The 23,851-nt window shown below is 36.1% G+C and overlaps 1 protein-coding gene across 2 annotated transcripts in view; it reads left to right on the top strand.

Annotated features, from left to right (window-relative positions):
* Positions 1 to 23,851, top strand: part of MYH11 (myosin heavy chain 11) — a 122,787-nt gene that overhangs the window by 63,720 nt on the left and 35,216 nt on the right. The window contains exons 5-16 of one of the 2 annotated variants that reach the window (XM_074280619.1): positions 1,191 to 1,293; positions 2,889 to 2,909; positions 5,077 to 5,169; positions 6,529 to 6,592; positions 10,561 to 10,659; positions 11,600 to 11,743; positions 15,564 to 15,659; positions 17,475 to 17,593; positions 18,019 to 18,171; positions 19,764 to 19,937; positions 21,562 to 21,735; positions 23,254 to 23,368. In XM_074280619.1, coding sequence (XP_074136720.1) covers positions 1,191 to 1,293; positions 2,889 to 2,909; positions 5,077 to 5,169; positions 6,529 to 6,592; positions 10,561 to 10,659; positions 11,600 to 11,743; positions 15,564 to 15,659; positions 17,475 to 17,593; positions 18,019 to 18,171; positions 19,764 to 19,937; positions 21,562 to 21,735; positions 23,254 to 23,368 — 1,355 coding nt within the window. The remainder of the gene's footprint in view (positions 1 to 1,190; positions 1,294 to 2,888; positions 2,910 to 5,076; positions 5,170 to 6,528; positions 6,593 to 10,560; positions 10,660 to 11,599; positions 11,744 to 15,563; positions 15,660 to 17,474; positions 17,594 to 18,018; positions 18,172 to 19,763; positions 19,938 to 21,561; positions 21,736 to 23,253; positions 23,369 to 23,851) is intronic. The other variant, XM_074280620.1, reaches the window with a different exon arrangement.

Here is a 23,851-nt window from a genome sequence, read left to right as displayed (position 1 = left end):
AACCTAAGAATATTAAGCTTTGATCCACATTCAGTCTCCATTGTTCTCTCTCTCTGAATGCAGATGACACTTTCCATCCCAAGTCAATTGGAATTGCCTTGAATCACTGCATTGTTGAAGAATCAAGTCCTCATGGTTGATCATTATAAAATCTGGTTCTTGCTGTATGTAATGTTACCCTGATTCTGCTCATTTCACTAAGCATCAGTTCATATAAGTCTTTCCAGGCTTTTCTGAAATCAATAGGCTCATCATTTCTTATAGAACAATAATATTTCATTATATTCATATACTATAACTTATTCAGCTATTCCTCAACAGATGGATTTGTGGTTTGTGCTGAATCTCAGGAGACATTGTCTATAGACCCAGCATTGTGGATCATAGGTCTAGAGCTTATACTTTGTAAGTTGATAAACCCATAGATCTTGGGGGTCATCTGGTGCAATCTTCTCATTTTAGAGAGGAGGAAAAGCAAAGCAAGAAAGGTGTGAATTACTTGCTGCCCAAGGTCATGCCGCTGGAGAGTGGCAGAGCTGGGATTCAAACAGGGCTTTTTTGATTTCAAATTCACCTCTCTTTCTATAGTACTATTCTGGACCCTTCCTTTTTCTACTTAAATTGGAAGCTTGTGGTTAGTAATATTAAAGTTAGTAATACTATTGATATTTATTATTTTTAAAATTCTTTTTTTTTTCCCCTGAGACAATTGGGGTTAAGTGACTTGCTCAGGGTCACACAGCTAGGAAGTGTTAAGTGTCTGAGACCATATTTGAACTCAGGTTGTCCTGACTTCAGGGGTGGTGCTCTATCCACTGTGCCACCTAGCTGCCCCTATTTTTAAAATTCTAAATAATTTGGATTTCAGTTAACCTATTGTGTTAATTGTTGCTTCTCTTTTTCTTCACCCCCCTCAACATTTGCTTTCTATTTGCATACTTTTTGTTAGACCTAAGTACATATGTGTTGTTTCTTGTCAGTAAAATGTAGATGCCTTGAGGGCCCTGAGCAGGGACTGGAACATAGAGGGTACTTTAGAAATGCTCTTTGACAGACTTCATTTTACTCCAGACTCTTATCATCCAATAAGTTGATACTGGTTTGTTTGTTTGTTTTTTCTGATTTCTTTATTTGCCTGTCAGCACTTGTTGACAGAGAAAGTAATGGTGCACTGTATCCATGTCTTTCAGAGGTGAATCTGGAGCTGGGAAAACAGAAAACACCAAAAAGGTCATCCAGTATCTAGCTGTGGTGGCTTCCTCTCATAAGGGGAAAAAGGATACAAGCATCACTGTAAGTGGCCCTTTCCTGTCTTTGGAGGTTTGAGCAACAGATTGACAGGGATTAGGGGAAAAAAAAGTTAATTGAAAGGCTCAATTTCTGCTACCTGAATGCCTTTTCAGAGATATAACCTATTAAAAACATGCTATTATGTTAGGGCTTTGGGGTCTGTGGAAAAAGGGAGTAAGGAAGAAAGGACCCTTGGGCCTTAAACAGGAATATATTTTGCTGAGAAAAAGCCTTCATCGTTGCCTTATAAATAATGTCTATTTATAGTAGAACCCTGCATCAGCTCGGCTCTTCGAGGACTGAAGTCTGAAGGCACTTTTTCTCTCTTGCAGCCAATCAGCTTAATTTGTCTCCTCACAAATGACAATTTGGGGGAAGCACAGTTTTTAAATTAGAACCCCCAATTGTAATTTTAAATTTTGCTCATTTCTGCATGTATCCCTGTTTTTCCTTCTCAGAGAAAGAGAGGAGAAACTCAAACAGGCCCATCTGGGGGAATGACTCTTCAGTTGTGTCTTGACTATCTAAGGCCCTTTCTGAATTCCTCTGGATTCTATTAATACTTTTCCTTCTTTGTAGCCAGTCTCTAGCTTGTGCCTCCTCATGTTAGGCCTGGTCCCAGAGAAGTAAAAAAAACCAATCTGGAATCAGTCCATTTCATCTGTTTGACAGTACCTGTACCTCTGCCAAAAGCTTTGGTGAATGGAAGAGTCTGAAATGAGTTTTGGAGACTGCCTGCGAAGTTTATTGGTCTCTGATCACCCTTATCCATTATTTACTATGGATTAATCATGAGTTGATTCTATAACCACCTAAAAATTTAGCTTGCCTGACAAAGAACAGAAATCCAGAAATATCCAGAGATGGCTAAAGTTTTTTGCCGTGGTCTGTGTCTGCTATGGGTTCTTATTCAGTCCTAAGACCAAAACAAGAAGAAAATAATTTCCTGTATTTCAACCTTAAACTATAACATTAAAATTGGGTTTCTTATTATGGGGAGGTTCAGAAAGTGTTATACACTACAAGTCGTCATTGTATGTCACCACGAAGATTCCACTATTTCCTTCCACTCTTGCCAATTTAATGAGGAACATTTTGGATTTGGAAGCAGGAATACCAGGGTTCAAATCTCACCTTTTATACTTACTAGCTCTATGTCCCTGGGCAAGTCATTTAAAATTCTTCCATAAAATGGGGATGGGATGAAAACATGAACTAGATGTTCTGTGAGCCTCTGATGTTAGGCCTATTCAGAGAACATTTTAGCCTTTTTTTTCTGAATTGAAAGATTATTGTGATCTCAGTAATTTAATAAAAAGAAAGAGAGAAACTGAGAGAGGTAGATAAGGAAATGGAATGAATAAGGAATGTGTGTCTCCAATTTTTCTAGGAAACCTATACTGGGGTTGTTGGATTTTGTGTGTGTGTGTGTGTGTGTGTGTGTGTGTGTGTGTGTGTGTGTGTGTGTGTAAGAGAGAGAGAGAAAGAGAGGGGGGGGTGGGAAATAAAGAGACATAAGTGAATACCCACCAAGACCCAATATTTGTGTGATTGAAATAACATTGACATTTGTTTTATGCCATATTATTCAACTACAGCAAGGCCCATCTTTTGCTTACGTGAGTAAATGAATTAGAGTGTGTTTTCTTCAGTGTGCTTGGGAAGGCACAGAGTATAGATTTGCATGCTGTTGTTGCACCAACAGAGTGCCCATAGTTGATAGTAGAACGTGTTAGGTTTTTGTGTCTCACAACCTGAAGCAACAATAGCACTCAATAATTTCTCTGCACCTTGACTCTGCCTGTGTCAGACGCCAATTTGTAGTCTGACATTTGCAGAGGTTTTTTTGGACTTCCAATTCTTACCTGCCTGTGATGGATTTTCCTTATCCAAAAATTTCTCTACGATCCTGAAAGAGCCAATCAGCCTGAAATCTGACCTCCAAAATTCCTAATTGAAACAATCTAAGGATTTCTGTCCTGTCAGGTTGAGCTTTTTAGGACTGTTGTGAAATATACCCTCCACTCTCAAGGTTTGATTGACAAGCAATGTAGCCTTGGCATGTCTATCCCTTCCTGTATCCCTTCCCCAGTGGGACACTGTTCTAAAGCGGTCCCTGTGCATGTGTTTGCGGTGCTGTTTGTGATGTCTGTCTGTCTGTCTCTGCATATTGTTTCACTGACCACCTGTGCTCAGCCTCAAGACCTGAAGCTTCAAGAATAGCCGTATTGATTGGCAAAACACAAGCTCTAATGGTAGGATAATAAGATTGATTGCTGGAGTCACTAGCTTTTTGACAAAACCAGGTCTTGCCAGAATTATAATTAAGAACTGAGGAGCTAGAAGCCAGAATTCTAGGATTATTGAGACCATTAAAGGTCATCTTTTCCATCTTTTTGGCTCTAGGTATGATTACACTTAATTCATCTCAGACATAAAATAAGAGGTTGAATTAAATAACTACTAAGATCCTTTCCAGATATAAATCTATAATCGGGGGAAATTACTTTTTTTTAAAGGCTTGCCTGAGAAGGATAGTACTAGGCTTCCCTGTAAGTGGGTTACTTGATAGCAAGTCAGTTAGGATTGTATAAGCTAGCCACTTAAAGGTGGCTAAAGAAAGTTATTTTTCATCTTTCTTCATTTAGAGGAGTAGGTAGAGAAAGAACTACCCCCAAATTGTAAATTTCCATGTATCTGGTAAAGGGGGATTCCAACAGTTGTTCACAATTACTCTGGAAATATTTTCTATTTTTTAAAAATTATTTTTATTTTTGTAGGGATATCTTGGGAATTGTGGGGGTGGTAGTATATTTATAAATATACACATAAACAAATAGTTGCTTCCTCATTTCTCTGGAGCAAATACCCACAGTACCTTAGTTATTTGGATCAGAAAGAGGATAAAATTCTATCATTTACCTTTGTTTGAAAATCCTTCTCACATCAGAGTTTCTGACAATTCCCAGAGTCCTGAGCCAAGATGTCCCAAAGTGAAAAGACTGTTTCAACAAGCAAGAAGAGATTAAGCATATACTAATAAGGAGGCAGAATAATTCAAGACTGAGAAACAAATACTTTGTAGCCAACTGGAAGAATGCTTTGGCAGGCAAACCTGATCTTCAACTCTGATGCTGGAATCAGGTTGAAGGACCACAAAGTGCATATTTGCTTTTCTGGCATGACTTGTCTAATTAGCTATTCCCTGTCATCATTAACAACGTGACTCCATTTTTGTGCATGGGAGCTCATGGTCTGATAGAGAGAGAAACTCATTGTTTCCAATCTCAGCTGCATTTTAACCTGATTAATGGAGCTGATGCAGTATGCTTTTGTAGCTTTCTGCTGCTGTTAGATTAAAGCAACTTCTGGCAGGTTTTTCTAATGATATCCTCATTTTCCTTAAAAAAATAAAACAGAAAGCAAACCTGAAGAAGAAATCTCTACCTGTTTTGTTTGCATTGCAAAAAAAAAAATTGTTTTAAACAAAGAGAACATTACTCTGTTTAGCTTGGAACAGCAATGATGTTCCAAAGATAAGTATGCTTTGATCTTTGAAGTGAACAATGTTAAAGGGTAAATTTCTTTATACCAGCAGCAGCCGTAATATTTCTTCCCCATAACCTTCAGATGACTAAGGACATGCAAAATATCTTCTAGAAATAACCTGAAGGGTAGTAACAAGAATAAATACACAGGGTGAATAGAGTTTATTGACATCATCAGAGGCAGAAGCATTAGGGCTTGTGCTGACTTCTCTGATAATGAAATGTGAATGAATTTTAGGGTGAGCTGGAAAAACAACTTCTACAAGCGAATCCTATTCTGGAAGCTTTTGGCAATGCCAAAACTGTCAAGAACGACAACTCCTCGAGATTCGTAAGTAACAAAAATACCCAGGATTCCTCCTGGAAGGACTAATGTTAGGAAGGTGTCTCCTAATTTACATGAGAATACAGGGCTAATCAGAGTAGATCAGGATAGCAATGTAACTATAATTCTTATTCTTGGTTCATTTAATCCACTAGCCTCCAACGTATAGCCATTTAAGAGTTCCTGGGAAGTAGGTCCCTATCTTGCTCTCTTCCCCCACTTCCCCCCCCCACTTCCCTTCTCAGTTGAGTGCTCATTTAAATGTGTGAAAGAACTCCAATTGGATAGTAAAGAAAAGGGTAGGTTAAATGGAAAAATCAGAAAAACAAACTTGAAAATGGCCTTGGAGTAAACTATGCTTGTCATGCATATTCAAATTAAATGATCATTATATATAGACTCCATTTAGGAAGAATGCATGGTATCCAATCATATTTTTGTGACTATATATCCTCCTACATCCCCAACCTAATTTTTATATCTCTCAGTGATTCTTGGGGAAAATTGCGGCCCCTTCTCCTTCTTCAGGACTGGGCCCTTTTATATGTATTCACTTTTTCACATACTCAGTCTTAGTATCCTAAGTCTGGGAATCAGAAATATGGAGCTAAACTTTTCCTTCAGATCCTCACATGCAGATATCATGGGGGGGAACTACATGTAATGGAGCCTTGGGGTACACTGAAAAGGATACTAAACTTGAAGACATGAAACTTGAGGTTTTTTTTTTCTGTCACTTCATTTATGACTTCGGGCAAATCACATAACTTACCAGGCCTTCAGTATCCTCTTCTGTAAAATGAGGGAGAAAGACCAGATTCCTTTCAACTTTGGATCTTTGATCATACAAAGAAACCAGAGGACAATTAGGAACCTACTTGGTGCATTCTAGCATAATATTCTTTTATTTATTTATTTGTTTTGAAAGTTAACCTCTTTGCCACATTTGGAAAAATAATTTACTTATTATTATTATTATTATTTTATTAAAGCTTTTTATTTTCAAAACATACACATGGATAAATTTTCAACACTGACCCTTGCAAAACCTTGTATTCTAAAATTTCCCCCTTCCCCCAACCTCTCAACTATATGGCTAGTAATCCAATATATATACCATTCTGTTTAAAGGAGACAGATGAGAGGTGTCCCAGGAGCTGAATTAGATCTGGCCTTGTTGCTGGTTGACTCAATACTGAGTCAGAGGAGTATATTAGAGATATTCTCAATTCCTGGTTGGGGGGGAATCTATTTCTGTTGAAACTATTGAGAATGTGGTTTCTAACTTGTTCCTTCCATTCTTAAAGCATAGCACTAGGGAAGATTAATTAGTAGCCACATAAAAACATATCTTTTCATTGGTAGGGCAAATTCATCCGCATCAACTTTGATGTCACAGGCTACATTGTGGGAGCCAACATCGAAACATGTATCCTTTACAGTGGATTGGAAAACATGGAATTCTACTAGGAAGGGCTGAGAAGGAGTGCTGTCAACAGTCATATGGGACTTCTAAGAATGGCAAGGATTATTATGGATAACATGAGCAGATGAGAAGAACCTTTATCCATGGGATTGCCCCTTTCTTTTCTCTAAAGTAGCTACAGGCAATGGTTTGGCTGAGGTGGGAGTTTGCAAAGAGTCATTATTGAATTAAGCATCTTATGCATTATTTCACCTATAGAAATCTCATCTTGGCATTCTGTTGCTGCCCAGAGATTGCTTAGTAGCAGAATATGGACATTGTAAAAAGTTTTAGAAAAACCTTTTATCTCTTCATATTTTGGCGCCTCAGTTTTCTCATCTGTTATATGGGGGTACTGGATGTAAAGTACAAAAGCGGTCTGGAGTGTCTGGTAGAAGATCTGGGCTAAATTTTAAGTCTGCTAATCATTACTTTATTACCTTGGGCCTTCATTTCCTCATCTCTAGAGGAGGGAAGTGAAATAGGTGACCTGCAACCTATTCTCTTCTAATATTCTTATTCATAATTTTTTTATCTCTTATTCTCCTAAAAATAAAATTAATTTAACATTCCTATGGGGAAAAGCAGGACGTGGCAGATGGTATTTTCTTAAACATAAATTAAAGGACTCAGGAACTATATGCTTTTGTCTAAAGTCCAGGTTAAAAAAAAATGAGACAATTCCCAATAATACGGTTATGGATTGCTAATTATGCTTCTCTGTCCAACTATACCATTTGCTCTTCATATCATTGCCCAAAAGAATCTGCTTTCTTTCCTTGAGTGGTAGTTGCGTCTCTCTTCACCAGCATTCATTCCCCTCTACCTCACTAGGCAAGTTACTTAACCCTTCCTAGCCTTAGTTTCCTCATCGATAAAAGGGGGAATAATAATAATTTCTAATGGGCAGCTAGGTGGTGCAGTGGATAGTGTGCCAGGCCTGAAGTCAGCAAGACCTGAGTTCAAATCCAGTCTTAGATAATTACTAGCTATATGATCAAGTCATTTAACCCTATTTGTCTCAGTTTTTCCCTCTGTAAAATGGAGAGGCAAACCACTCCATTATCTTTGCCAAGAAAACCCCACACGGAGTCATGAAGAGTTTGACATAACTGAAATGACAATAGAATCTACTCTCCAAGAATATTGTGAGGATTAAATAAAATAATATATAAAAATCATTTTGCAAAACCTTTTATGTAATTGCTAGTTATTATTATTATTACTATGCTGAGGCATTTGGGGTTAAGTGACTTGCCCAGTGTCACACAGCCAGGAAGTGTTAAGTGTCTGAGGTCAGATTTTGAACTCAGGTCCTCCAGACTTCTGGACTGGTGCTCTATCCACTGTGCCAACTAGCTGCTCCTGGTTATTATTTTTTGTTAAAATATTATTTTGAAGGCATCTGCCCTATTGCTTGCCCCAGGAGTCAGAATCGCCAGTTATACCTCTGCCAACTCCTAATTGAATGAAATAATATTCCTAAAGCACTTAGCACAGTATCTGGCATGTAGAAGGTATTTAATAAATGTTTGTTCTCTCCCTTTTCCTTCCCCCAAATTCCTATTCCTGATATACCTAGTTGCCTACTAATTTTGTTGTTTAGCATTTGAGCTGTTAGATGGAGGGAGTATAAATTAAAATCTTTACAGCCAAAATTGTCTTACTTTCTGGGACATGTTTCTTCTCTATTTTACTTGTGAGTTGTATTTAATAGTATAACATCCTGCTATTTATTTCACTCATTCTTTGAACAAAACAGGTGCATTTTGTTAGCTAAGATATCTATCCCACCCACAGCGGATTCAAAGCTCATCACTGAATAGATCTCAAGTCTCTCTGTGGAGCAGCCAATGCTGCAGACAGATAATTTGTTTTCAGACAGCTGAACACATAAACTTTGGCTGTTATTTTCCTTTAATAAAACTCTCTCCTCCTCACTCTGACCTCCTTCAAAAAATAGCCTGAAGGATGATTCTTAAGGCAGAGTGTACAGGCCACAATTAGGAGTCTAAATATTTGTCAGGTCGCTAGGTTTCACAGGGGATGGTGGCTGATGGACTTCAGTTCAAATCCAGTCTCAGTTACTTAGTGGTTGGGTGACTGGGAAAAACCCTGTTTGCCTCAGTTTCCTCAATTGTAAAATGTGCCAAAGAAGGAAATGGCAAATCAGTCTTGGCAATACTTTACTAACAAAACCCCATTTGGATCACAGAATAGAACAGGATTGGAATGACTCAACAACAAATATTTATCAGAGAAATTGAGAGAGTGACCAAGGAGAGGTGATTGACACAAATCAGGCTGGACAAGTTTCCACAGCTGAAGTCAGGTAGATTCCCAGAACAAGCTGCCTGTGCTGCCCCGTTCTTCATCCTCTAAAGTTATACTAACTTCTGAGATGGTCCAATCCTGCTAATAACATTCCCATTGACTTAATAGCTCAGGCTTATGGCTTACTTTCTTCTTGAGCTCATCTTTAACTGAACCCTGCCCTCTAGCCTACCTCTTTCTTTCAGTAGTAGGCCCCAAATTATTAGTGAATGAGATTTTCATTCAAAGGCAAGACTAGTGAGAATTTCCTTGACCCCAATGACAATGAATTCTCTAATACAGTGATTCTAAAACTTTTATGTGCTGTAAAGCTCTTTCACTCTCTGAAGCTTAGAATTTATTATTCACTCAAAATGTTAATCTTAGAATTAATGAATTTATTCATTTATTATTAATTTAAACTTTATTCATGTAATTAACAATTAACATTTTATCATTAAAATTTATTATTCATTTAAAACATGCTTTGAATAATGTTTTTAAATGCACAATGTATATAAGATTACAAAGAAAACCAAATATTTAAAATGCAATTAGAAAAGAAATTTTATAAAATAAGTTGATGGATCTCAGGTTAATAATTATTTTCTTCCTAAGACCTTTCTAAGAACTACTTTAAGTAGTCTCAGCTACTTATCTATCCATATGACAATAGCATTATAGATATTATTAAATACAATTGTTAGCAGCATTCTACTATTTTCTGTCCCATAGACAGAGCTTTTTCTCTTTCTCTTCCTCCTCTATCCTTTCTGTTTTTATACCCTTCTATTGCTTCATCCAGGGCAGGTAGATGGTACATGGATAAAATGCCAGGCCTAGAGTCAGGAAAATCAGAATTTAAATCTAGCTTCACTTACTTCCTAGCTGTGTTACTCTGAGCAAGTCATTTATTTCTGCCACAGTTTCCTCATCTGGAAAATGAGCTGCAGAAGGAAATGACAAACCACTCTTGCCAAGAAGACTCTAAATGGGGTCACAAAGAGTTGAATACTATTGAAACACTGAAAAACAACAGCAACAAGAATTGCTCTTCCACCCCTTGTTCCACCCCTTTTATTCCCTCTTTTGTTTCTTTCCAGTTTATGCTTTAGGCCTGTCACAGACACCCCAAGATATTGGTTAGCCTGACTAGCCACCATCAGAGCTCTGAGAGGTTGAAAATTCAGAACTGGATTGATCTACTCTTGCTCTTTTAAATCAATCAATCAATTAATGAAAAAAACATCTTATTTAATGCTTGCTATATGTTGAATACTGGGGGTACAAATAGAAAAGCAAGACTGACCCCTAATCTCAAGAAAGTCATATTCTCATGGGGGAAACAACAAATAAGTCCTGATACATGTCAGGCCTTAATCTGGAAAGGAAAGAAATACCATATCCATTCTTTGATGAGTTTCTGTGGGGAAAGGAGTGGGATGAGCCTGTTTGGCTCATTTCCAAAATGAAGAAATGTTGTTTTCTAAGTACGAGAACTTCTAGCCACTTTTAAGCTTTTGGATGCTTCCCCAAAGCATCCAACTTTGGGGATGATTGGGTTGCTGCAAGGGAGGATGCCCTTTGGACAATTAGTATCCTTAACTCATCCTAACCAGATCTGCTGGAAAAGTCACGTGCCATTCGCCAAGCAAGAGATGAAAGGACTTTTCACATCTTTTATTATATGATTGCTGGGGCTAAGGAACAAATGAAAAGTAAGTGTCTAGACAAAAATCAGAATAAAAAACTCTCTTCCATGAGATGTCTCTAGCTTTTAGAAATAATGGGCTAAGTCCTTAAAGAAATAGCAGTGGTTGTAGGTGATACAATTTTATTCCTCAGGTCTGGAAAATTTCTGCTTTACCCTCAGGATACTAGTGAATATCCAAATGGTCTGAAAAAAGAGACTATAGTTCCAACTCATGATTCTTAACTTCCCTTCTCATCTATCACAAGATCAAATAAAGTTAACACTCAGTAATTTGAGAACTAAAATCCAATTTATGAATTATCCAGTCCACTTAATCTTCTCTCTGTGTCTCTTTTGTCCATTAGCCTCTTGCCTTTCTCATTGAATATCTGCACTCCCTACTAATGGTGGGGCAGGAGCAACATAGAACGTGAAACTCCTCCTAGACAACTCTGGGTCTTGTTAGTAGCTGATGAAAAATAAAGTAGAAAAAGAGAATTGGGACAAGTAGTAAACTTGATTTTTTTCCATCCTCTTCTTGCCTCTATTATCCTGCATATAGCAGGAATTGGCAAAATACCCATTTGGCCCTTCTTTGTTCATTTCAGTCATTCCAGAGTCCTACTTTAATTCAGCCATTGGTTTATCAATTTAATTTCCAAGTGACGTGATCTAAAAAAAGCTTTTTAGCAAAACAAAAAACTAAGCTAGCTTGATGTCAAAAGTTTACATTATTCCAGGCTTAGCTATAATTCTAAGCCTTCAGTAATGATATCTACCAAATTAAATATAAGTTTTGGCTTTATTTTTGACAACCCCTTCAGTCTTTTGGAGAGGGATAAGGTAGAAGTGAGATGGTTTTTAAATCCCGTTAGACTTGTCACTTTAATTGGGATTGAGAATGTTTCCTGTGGAAAGAAAAATGCCATTATCCTAATTTCCTAACCATTGTTATCTCCCTTCAGATGATTTATTACTTGAAGGCTTCAACAACTATACATTTCTTTCCAATGGCTTTGTACCCATTCCTGCTGCCCAGGATGATGAGATGTTCCAGGAGACCTTGGAGGCCATGGGAATTATGGGTTTCAGTGAAGAAGAACAGCTTGGTAAGAATGTTAAGTCCAGGCCCAGAAGTATTATTTTAGTCATATTTAGACCTTGGGTACCAGCATCAAAGTGTTCTTTGGAAGCAAAAAGGAGATTTCTGCATTTGTTATACTAGAGATTAGAGCTTAAATGAAAGAAAATGATGATATTCTGAGTTCATCTTTGAAAACAGAAAAAATACCTTTTGTAGAGATAAATGTTTCCTTTTAAAATTTCATTTTCACTGGCATGCCTCTAAAAATAGGGTCATGTTAATGTTACAATTTTAAATAAATGGAATAGAATAATAATCTCATCATGAGAACAGAATATGCCATGGAGGTTATTAAATTATTTTTCTCAAAAATATAATTCTTTAAGACACTCTTTCTGAGTTAAATATAAACAAAGATGATTATTACTCAAAAATACTCATTTCAAGATATAAAGATTTCCCTTATTTTCCTCTGTCATATCCAGATATTTTCTGTGTGGCAGTTCTTCCCAAAGGAGGAGCGATTGGGCATTAGCAACACATTCCAATGCTGAAATCTGTGATATACTCTATTGTCACTAGGATACTTTTTTTTTCTTTTTCTTTTTCTTTTTTCCCACTGAGTCAATTGGGCTAAGTGACTTACCTAGGGGATCACACAGCTAGGAAGTGTTAAGTGTTTGAGACCATATTTGAACTCGGGTCCTCCTGAATTCAAGGCTGGTGCTCTATCCACTATGCCACTCAGCTACCCCTACTAAGATACTTTTTGATGGTGTCTATGTCTAGGCTCCTGAATAGACAGGATATATGAGCTCTTAGAATATTCAAGGCAAAGGCTCCAAATAATCCATAAGGGAACACAAAGGAACACAAGATCTCCTTAGCCAAGACTTTTACACTCTCTGAAGTCATGCCCAAAGCTTGGTAAATACCACCAAATACTGCCTGGTCTGATGTTAGTATGGCAGTACTAGCTGCCTGTTAATCTTAGTTGGCACAGTGCATATAGTGTGACCTGAGGCTTACTGCATTAGAATCTTATCTCAGACACTTATTATGTGACCCTGGAGAAGTCACAATAATTACCCTTTATGTCACAGGATTGTTGAGAGGATCAAATAAGATCAAATTTGTAAAGTGCTTTGCAAACCTTAAAGTGCTTACAGAAATGTTATGTATTACCATCATCATCTTCATATTGTTATTATTTTTATTATTCTAGATACAGGCAAAGCAGCCACAGAATTCATTCCCCCCGTCCCATCAGGGCTAACAGTCACACTCTCTGGATCCCCAGAAATCACTGATTACCAATATCTGAATGTGCAGCAGTTTCCAACATCATCCATAGATTGGAAAAATGTCTGTTTAGTTGTACAACAAGAAAGGAAGAAAACAAACATTTAATAAATATCTACAGTGTGCCAGACACTGAGCTAAGCACTTTATATATTATCTTATTTGGTCTCCACAAACAATCCTAGGAGGTAGGTTATCCTCATGTTTTACAAATGAGGAAAATGAGGCGATCAGAGGTTAAATGGCTTTCTCAGGGTCACACAACCATGAAGTGATTGAGGCTGGATTTGAACGCTTGTCTTCCTGACTCAGGGCCTGGTGCTCTATTTACTATATCACTTAACTTTCTCAAATGGAGGAAATGCAGAATTGCTTTGAAACTTTGGAGAATATCCCAAATATGAATCCAGTATTAAGATTAGTGCCTCTATAGCCAAGAGTCTTTTGTTATTTTTGGTCAAGAGGTTTTTTCCCCTCTTTTGAATTTTTGGTTGTAGGACTTTTTTTGGTGGGGGGAGGGAAGGTTATTCCCTTTCGTTTCACCCTTTAAAAAAACACCCCAGGATGCAAGAATGAAAGCTAAAAACATGTCATAGAACTTGCATACACCAGCAGCAGCTGTTGAATTAGAGCTTGCTTCCTTAACCTCCAAATGAAAGCTGAGGAAAATGGCTCTTTTGGCTGTGCCCTACAGCTCTGTGAAACCTGTCCAGATGAGTCAAGACTCCTCTTTCCCTCCACTATGCAAGTTTTGTGGCATCATATACTGCCCCCCGATACGTGTATAAGGGAAAGTATTTGGTATCACAACTATGAGGCTCGGGGGTGACAAAATGAAATAAAATATCGTGAGATCATAGAGTTATAATCTAAAATCATCTAAGTAGCCATTTAGTCCAAACCTCTCATTTTATGGGTGAGGAAACCGAGCTCTGAAGAATAGCTGCTCAACTCAAAGCAGCTAAACATCAACTGACATTAAGAACTTTGACTCCATTCAAGAGAGAATCACAAAATATCAGAGCTGGAAAGTACAAAATTCTGTCCAATGCTTTATTTTTACAGAAGAGGAAACTGAGACCCAGAGAGGGAAAATTGTTTGCTTGAGACCACATAGTTTGATGGCCGAATCAGACAATCAGTTGGTAGACATATATCATGCTCCTATGTTCTGGGCACTGTGCTAAGAGCCCACAAAGGCCAAAACAGCCCCAGCTCTCAAAGAACTCAGCCTAATGGAATTTAAAATTGTTTTAACCGCTAGTCCAAGGCTCTTTCAATTACACTGCTTCCATAATCCTAAAGGGAATAGTTTAAACCCTTCTGAAGGCAGAGAGGAGAGCTCAGAGTAAGAAGAATAAAAATCCTTCACCCAAGGGAACCTCATCAAAGAAGTCACATTAAGGTGACCTTAAATGAAATCTAATTGAAATAATTCAATGAAACAAATATTTGAAGTTCCAATTATTTGGTTACAAAAATGAGTCAGTTAATATGTTTGCCTATATATTTTTAGTTGTTTTGTGATCAATTTTATGATTTCACCAATAAAGAGGATTCTTGATATGGAAACATCTTTCAAGCAATAAAAATAAGATCAGCGACCCATTTACAATTTATAGTTTTAAGAAGGTTACTTGAAGGCACTGAGACATTATATGACTTGTCCATGATCACACAACCAGTAGGCAGCAGAGGCAGAATTAGAATAGACATCTCACTAAATTCAAGGCTAATATTCCTAAGCTCAGAAATTTCCTTTCTTGTAATTTCTTATGGCAAAACATTTCCCTAAGTTCATATAATTTGTTCAGTTGTTCTTCAATGGCTGGGCATGTGGGCTGCTTCCAAGTTTTATGATGCTATGAATAGTTTTGCACAAATACCACTTTCTTCTTCAGAACATTCTTAGTATACAGTTCTGTAGATCCGGATCAAAGGATAGTCACATTTGTAGCCCTTAGTAGATAAAGCTATTATTATTATTATTATTTTTAAGGATTGAACCATTCTGGTTTAGTGAGCAGCATAATAATATTATGGTGTTTACCATATAACCTTGCCAATTCTATTGTTTTTCATGCTCTTTGGCAATCTAAGGGGTATGTCGTATTATATCAGCACTATTTTAATTTTCATTTCTCCAATTTTATTACTGATTTTGAGTGATTTGGAACCATTTCTGTTGTTGTTGTTGTTTTTAAATTGCTTAGACTATGTTTTTTATAAGCCATATTTTCCCTTAGAATTATGTCTTTTGCCCAAAGCCAAACTAAAATCATTCTCAAATAATGCTAAACATCTCAATATCTGGACATATTTGTATCACATGTTCAATTTTTCATTTTTCATCCTAAATATGATTTGTAGACATAGCCTTAGAACAATCTCACTCATGAAATTTTTCTTTGCTTAATTTTATTCCATTTTTGAAATTTGTTTGAAATATACTGGGTTTTTAATGGTTTCTAAAATTATTACTCATAAGGTGAGTTTCTGTTTTGAGATTTATTTCTTGTCTTTTTCTCTCTCTCTAACCACAGCCATGTTGAAGGTTGTTTCATCTGTCCTGCAGCTTGGAAATATTGTCTTTAAGAAGGAAAGAAATACAGATCAAGCATCTATGCCAGATAACACAGGTTTTTTTCTTTATTTCAAAACAATTAGGGTGAAAGATATTTTATACAGTAATATCCAGGCAGGACACACTAAGTTGCTTATTATTAGAAGATTTGAAGACTTATTGAAGACTTGAAAAAGTGGCCATATTACTGGTGACCATGTTCAGACTTTGCAAATCTTTAAAAAATCTATACGTAACTTTTTTTTTTTTAATAAAAGGGATATTTTAAAATGAACATAATTAGAATAAACCTGGACCAAAAAGGACCATGGAAGGTAAAACCATAGATATAGAGTTGGATGGGCCATTAAGAGATAATTTAGGCTTTTACTTTAGAAATATATAGCAAGATGCTGAGTGACTTGTCTAAGTACAGAAAGTTGGCAAAATTGTCACTGGAGTCAGATCTTCAGCCTCTCAGGCCAGTACTACTTCCACTATACCATTTTGATTAGTCCATCCCCTACTCCACTTATGTTGTGCTTTAAGATTTGCAAAGTGCTTTAGAAATATTATCTGATTTTATTCTTACAATAACCCTGGAAGATAGATGATATTATTAACCTCATTTTATTTATTTTTTAAAATAATAGCCTTTTATTTTCAAAATACATGCAAAGATAGTTTTCAACATTCACCCTTGCAAAACCTTGCATTCCAAATTTTTCTTCCTTCCTTTCTCCATCCCCTCTCAAGATAGCAAGTAAACCAATATAGGTTAAACATTTGCAATTCTAAACATATTTCCACTTTATCATATTGCACAAAAATTAGGGAAAAGGAAAAAGGAAAAAAATGAGAAAAAAAGCAAACAACAAAAAAAATGGTGAAAATACTATACTATGATCTACATTTAGTGCCCATTGTCCTCTTTCTGGCTAAAGACAGTTCTCTGTATCACTAGTCTTTTGGAATTGTCCTGAATCACCTCATTTTAACCTCATTTTAAAGATGAGAAAATTGAGGCAGGCAGAAGCCAAGTGACTTGTTTAGGGTCACAATACCTAGCAAGTTTGAAGCTGAATTTGAACAGAGGTCTCTATGAGTCCAGATTCAGTGGCCCATTGCACCACCTATCTGCCTCCAGCCAATCTCCAAGAGTAAACTAAGTTAGATACTAGATATCGTTTTAATATGTATAGCATAGATCAGTTATTTCATATTTACATTGAGGCCTCTATTTTAAAAACTACTTTGGGAAGAATCTAAAACCTTTATGGTTCTAAGTGATCTCAATGATAACAATAACAATATATATCATAGTTAGTAAATATATATATATATATATATATATATATATATATATATATATATATATATATATATTTGTATATCACTTTAAGGTTTGAAAAGCATTTTAGGAATACCTCATTTAATCTTCATAACAATCCTGGGACATAACATTATCCTCATATTACAGATAAGAAAACTGAGGCAAACAGGTTAAAGGATTTATCCAGGGTCACAGAGTTAATAAGTATCTCAGCCTGAATTTGAATTCAAGTTTTCCTGATTCCAGGCCTAGCACTCTAACCATGGTGCTATCTAGGTCTCCCCTTATTCCATATTTATGATACTAGAACAAATAAATTATTCCTAACAGTACTTGGTTTCAAAAGACTGTATGTTCCTTTAGGGTAGAGACTCTTAGTGGGAATGGTAGTGGTGGTTTATATTTTCATCCTCAGAATCTAACATAATACCAGATTTTAGGCCCGTGTTAAGCTTAAAATAATAGATTTATTTCTAGATCCCAGAAATGTCCCTTTGTAAGTTAATTTACAAATCTCCTGTTTGCCTTTGAACTTACTGGTGTCTCTTCACCTCCTAGCTGCTCAGAAAGTTTGCCATCTAATGGGTATAAACGTGACAGATTTCACCAGGGCCATCCTTACTCCCCGTATCAAAGTTGGACGGGATGTGGTGCAGAAGGCTCAGACCAAAGAACAGGTAATAATGTCACTTGGATTACTTATTGCTGAATATTGGCTCTGAAAGGGTCAATTTCAACCACTTTGAAGCAGCCTACTCTGAATCATTCATCCTATTGTGTCTCTTTAAAGATCTCCAGAATGAATTACCTACATTTTAAAGTATTTAATTTCACTATTACCCTATTAACAAAATATCCCTTATTAAATTTCCCTATTAAATAGCATTTAACCACTTTTATCATAAAGTTCTTTCCTATGGCTAAATAGTATATCTCTTATGATATGAATCCACAGCTTCCAGTTTGTCTTTTATGGGAATGGCATCCTCATTTTTTTAAAGAAAGTGTCAGGTTTGAGAAGATAAAATTCCAAGTTGAATAAAGATTGGCCTGATTCATGTGAATCTTTGTAAGTAATCTTTTTGTCTCTTTATCATTCCAGGCTGACTTTGCCATAGAAGCATTGGCCAAAGCAACATATGAGCGCCTCTTCCGCTGGATACTGACCCGAGTGAACAAAGCTTTAGATAAAACCCACAGACAAGGAGCATCCTTCTTGGGGATCCTGGACATTGCTGGATTTGAGATCTTTGAGGTAAAGCATAAGGAGCTTCGATGACTAGGGTCTATGATGTAGCTTCTTTCTGGAGAAATAAAACTTGCTTGAGAAAGAAGATGGCAGAAATGGGCTTCACTACAATAATAATAATAATAATAATAATAATAATAATAATAATAATAAAGTGCTTCAAGACTTATAAAATACATCACAAACATTATTTATTTCATTTTTCCTCATAGCAACTCTGAGAAATAGGTGTTGTTATCCCCATTTTATAGTTGAGAAAATTGAAGCAGAAAGAGGTTAGGTAACTTGTTTAGTGTTACACAGTTATTAAGTGTTTAAGAACACATTTGAACTCAGGTCTTCCTGACTCTAGTCTCAAAATTCTTATCTACTGCATCATTGTTTAGATTTTTGTTCTTTTTCTTTGAAGCACTACTTGAGAAAGACCTTTGAAAATGTGGCTCTGGAGCAATTAAATGGTACAGTGGATGGAATACTGACCAAAGAACTTGAAGATCAGATAGATTTGAATTCACACAATCACAATTGCCTCAAAAAAATGAGTTCTTATTCTTGTCCCACTTCAGCCTGGGAAGGTTTGAAAATGTCCTTTGCCTAGGTTTTGTCTGAGAGATAAGCTAACTTTTCTTATCACAGAGTAGACACATTTGAGAAAGGAGTTGACCATGAAACAGGATAAGAAATTTAGACAAGCTTCCCAGAGTCCTTGAGTCAGTTTTTTCAATTGAAGCTTTTTTTTTTTTTTTTTTTTTTTTTTTTTTTTTTTTTTTTTTGTTGGTTGTTGTTGTTTCAAGTGAATTTCCAGAGCTCACCTTTAAGTACCAAAATATATTACAGTAATCCACATTCTCAAACATAACTTTTAGATAATTTGATTAGCCATATTTTTCTGGTATTGGTAATAATGGAGATAAGTAAGCAGAAGTGGCTGTATTTTTTTAACTGTACCTTCTACTTCCAGTTGGCAAGTAAAAACCTTTAATCTTTATTAGGCAGATTGCCAAATTTTTTTGGCTTTGCCTTTTATATAGAATGTGCTTTTTTTTGATGTTAGTTTCTAAGTTCACATTATATGCTAAAATCTTTTGTTTCATTTTAATAGCAAAGATAATTTTCAACACTCACCTTTGCAAAATTTTGTGTTCTAAATTTTTCTTCCTGTCTTCCCATCTTCCCCCTCCCTAAGACGGCAAGCAATTCCATATAGGTTAAACATGTGCAATTCTAAACATGGTTGTGCAAAAAAAAAAAAAAATCAGATCAAAAGTGAAAAAAAAAAACACAAGGAAAAAAAAACAAGCAAACAAACGAAAAACAGCAACAACAAAAAGGTGACAGTGTTTTGCTTTAAATCCATATTCAGTCTCCATAGTTCTCTTTCTGTTTATGGTATTTTCCACCACAAGTCTATTGGATTGCCTTGAAAATCACCTCATTGTTGAAAAGAACCAAGTCTATCATAGTTGATCTATATGCTGCAATCTTAAAAATAAACTCTCCTACCTGGACTTTGGATTCTCCACTGATGCCTAAGTTGCTTTTCCCCCCTTTTGTTTCTTGTGGTTCATGAGTCTCTTCTGATCTCGCCTTGTCTGTAGGTTAACTCCTTTGAACAACTCTGCATCAATTATACAAATGAAAAACTACAACAGCTCTTCAACCACACCATGTTTATCCTGGAGCAAGAGGAATATCAGAGGGAAGGGATTGAGTGGAATTTTATTGATTTTGGCTTGGATCTGCAACCTTGCATTGAACTGATTGAGAGACCGGTGAGAGTTCATCCTTGTGTATAATACACATATACTTCACTTTTTTTTGTTTCTTATTTTTTGTTTTTTTGGTTCACAGACAGCAAGACTGATGGTTTAGGTTCATGGTTTCACCCAATGGACAACCTTTTTGATTGGGGAACAATTGGCAGTGGTTCCTAAAACTTAAGCTTAAGAGTTTCTCTGCCTAGCCTACTTGTTAAAAAGTTAATGACCTGTAAACAACAGTTTGAGTAGCAATGCTATTAAAATAATTTTTTATATAAAGCAGAAATTCCATTTGCACCTTCTAATTGATGAGTTCATTTTTCCAATGAACTATTTTCTTAAAAAGATAACACATACATACATACACACATATACATATACGTACATACATATATGTGTATCTATGTAATCTTTTTGTTATTCAGTCATTTTCAATTGTGTCTGACTTTTTGTGACTCCATTTAAAGTTTTCATGGCAAAGATACTGGAGTGGTTTGCTATTTTCTTCTCCAGATCATTTTACTGATAAGTTAACTAAGGCAAGCAGTGGCAATTAACTTGCCTAGAGTCACACGGCTGGTGAGTGTCTGAGGCCAGATTTGAATTTGGGAAGATGAGAGTTCCTGACTCTAAGTCTGGTCCATTGTGATACATGTATACATATACACACATGAGTATGTCTATGTAGGTATATATAAATGTATATACTTATACACACATATATGTGTATATATACAAATATGTATTATATGTGTATATATGTGCATATAGAAATATATATATATATATATATATATATATATACATATGATAGTGTTTGAATAATCTAACAATTGAACAATCCAAAGGGGGAAACAACATGCAAATATATATATATGAAGCAAGCTACATATGGGAAAATTAGGGATAATTAACAGAGGGAAGGCACTGACATTAAGACGGGTTAGGAAAAACTTCCTGTAGAAGGTAATATTTTATTGGGATTTGAAAGAAGCTAGGGAGGTCAGTAGGCAGTGTAGAAGAGGGAATCTTCTAGTCATGAGAGAAAGACAGAAAAAATGCCCAGAGAAATCAACATTCATAAATAGCAGTGTCTGGCATGTAATAGGGAGTTAATAAATAATAGGGAGTAAATAAATTGAATTGACTTAAGAAGTTCTCCCTCTGTGAAATCTTTCTTTTATTACTCAGTCTCAGCCAAGAAGAATGAAACTAAACTAGAAAATTTGTATAATATTTTGGCATTTGTTAGCCATGGAATCGGAATGTCTCTGACTCTCCTGACACTCTTAAAAAAGTGAAGGTAAAAGAGAATAAGAGCCATTCTCACCTAGCAATCAAGGCTGTAAATGCCAAGTAAGGTCAAGTCCAATTAGAAATTTTTTTAGTTTGGACCATCCTTCAGCACTAAGAGAAATTGTAGAGAGAAGGAAGAAAATAATAGGCAGTAGGAGAATGCCTGTATGTTTTGAAATTAAACAAATAATGTATAAGTTGCCAATTCTCTCTTTTTATGTTTCTTTGCCTTTTCCTTCTTCTATCACTTTCCCCACTCCCATCTCTACATAGTTTGGGGACTTTTTGTTTTGTTTTGTGACTTGACCGTGACTTTCATCTACTTTTTTTTCTTTTTCAGAATAACCCTCCTGGTGTCCTGGCCCTGCTAGATGAAGAGTGCTGGTTCCCTAAAGCTACAGACAAGTCCTTTGTAGAGAAGCTATGCTCAGAACAGGGCAACCATCCCAAATTTCAGAAACCCAAACAGCTCAAGGATAAGACTGAGTTTTCCATCATCCACTATGCTGGAAAGGTATTAATTCCCCTATCTAGAGGCATTCCTTTCTATCTTAGTACTTTGTAAATTGCTCTAAATACTGCTTCCCAACTACCCACTCAAAAACATATTCAGTCAAAATGGGAATGAATACCTGGAAACTAAAACTGGGAGCAGCACTTCAAGAATAATTTGAAAACTGTAGGATATTAAGACAAGAAACAACCTAGTCCATCCTCTCACTTATAGATCAGACTATTCTTAATACCCAAACATTATAAATCTTAATATAGTAGGATGGAGCAAGTGTCATAAATCTGCTTCTAAGTGGTGCTAGGAATGGAGTGCTGGGCCCACAGCTTGGAAGACCTGAGTTTAAATGTACTATTTGTATGAGACTGGACAAGTCACTTAACTCAGTATCATCATGTATAAAATGGAGATAACACCTTCCACCTAGGGTTGTCATGAGAACAAATGAGATAAAAAATTTGTAAAGCACCTGGTTCAAAGTAGGAGCTATGTAAATATTATTATTTTAGATCCAAATCTGCCACATTTTAACATCATCATGTATAAAATGGAGATAACACCTTCCACCTAGGGTTGTCATGAGAACAAATGAGATAAAAAATTTGTAAAGCACCTGGTTCAAAGTAGGAGCTATGTAAATATTATTTTAGATCCAAATCTGCCACATGAACAAGTCACTACATTTCTCTATCTTCAGAGTTCTAAGCCTATGATCATCTGATGATTTTGATTTTTATCTTTGTGCCCGTGATGTTTGTACCTACATTTAATAAATGCTTATTGATTGATTACACTTGTTTAGTGTAAATCTCTCTTATTACAAACTAAGTCCCTTATAAAATTCAAGGTCTTGTTGTTTTGTTTGCCAAAATTTGAGGAAGTCTTCCCAGGTTACTTATTTGTTATTGTTATTTACTATTGTTATTTCACACACACACACACACACACACACACACACACACAAAACTCAACAACAACAAAAAAACAATCCCCCCCCCAAACAAAACAAAACAAAACAAAAAAAAAAACAACACTCCATTCCTTCGTTTTGGGCATTTTCTTTGGCTATCCTCCATGCTGAGAATGTTCTCTCTCCTCATTTCTGCCTCCTGACTCCCCCAGCCTCTCCATCCCAATTAAATTCTCATTGTATATAAGAAGCCTTTCTCAGTCCCTTTTTAATTTGTCTCTTCCTTCTGTTGAAGATTGCCTGTTTATTGTGTATTAGTTTGTTCGTACATATTTGTTTGCTTGTTATTTTATTAGATTGTCAGCTCCTCCAGGGCAGGAACATCTTTTGCCTTGTGTGTGTGTGTGTGTGTCCCTGGCTCTTAGCAGTGTGGTAGCTGCTAAATAAATGTTTACTTCCTGACTTGTTATTTTGATTCCACTGATAACTGATAATTTAGGATGACTTTTATTATAATCTCAGTGGAGATAATCACTTAATGATACAACCCTTGTTTTCCCTTATTGATTGAGATCATTAATTAATTATCTTCTAAATCTCATTCTTCACAGGTTGACTACAATGCAAGTGCTTGGCTAACAAAGAATATGGACCCCCTGAATGATAATGTGACTTCTCTGCTCAATGCCTCCTCAGACAAGTTTGTGGCTGACCTATGGAAAGATGGTATGTCTTCCTTCTTATCACATACAATCTGGAAATTTGCTCCCATATTCCCCATTCTCTTCCTCAGATGCTGTTTACAATCATTATTTGATTCTGCCTTGCCACATAAGCACAGAATCATCCTAGGGAGATTTGAAAACTAGCTCCCAACTTGAACTAGATGATGATTTAATAAAATTTTGCTGAAGCAACCCAGAGAATGTCCCTTAGCTATACTCAAAGTAATCTAAGTTTAGTCAATATCCTGTAGCTTGAAGAAGCACAACTAGAGACTGATTTTCTGTCTTATCTAACTTTATTTTGTTCTTCCAGAATCTATAGACCAGTACTTATCTTCAAGGCAATCTTATTTCTAAGTGTAATCTGAAATAGTTTAATGGGAGACACTAAAGACCCAGTGGTGGCTAAGTGGCACAGTGCATAAACACTGGGCTTAGATTAAGGAAGATCCAAGTTCAAATGTGACCTTCAGCAAGTCACTTT

This window comes from Sminthopsis crassicaudata, chromosome 1, assembly GCF_048593235.1.
Source record: "Sminthopsis crassicaudata isolate SCR6 chromosome 1, ASM4859323v1, whole genome shotgun sequence".
Taxonomy (NCBI): Eukaryota; Metazoa; Chordata; class Mammalia; order Dasyuromorphia; family Dasyuridae; genus Sminthopsis; species Sminthopsis crassicaudata.
Note: the sequence above shows the minus strand (reverse complement) of the source record. Positions and strands in the feature narration are given on the sequence as shown.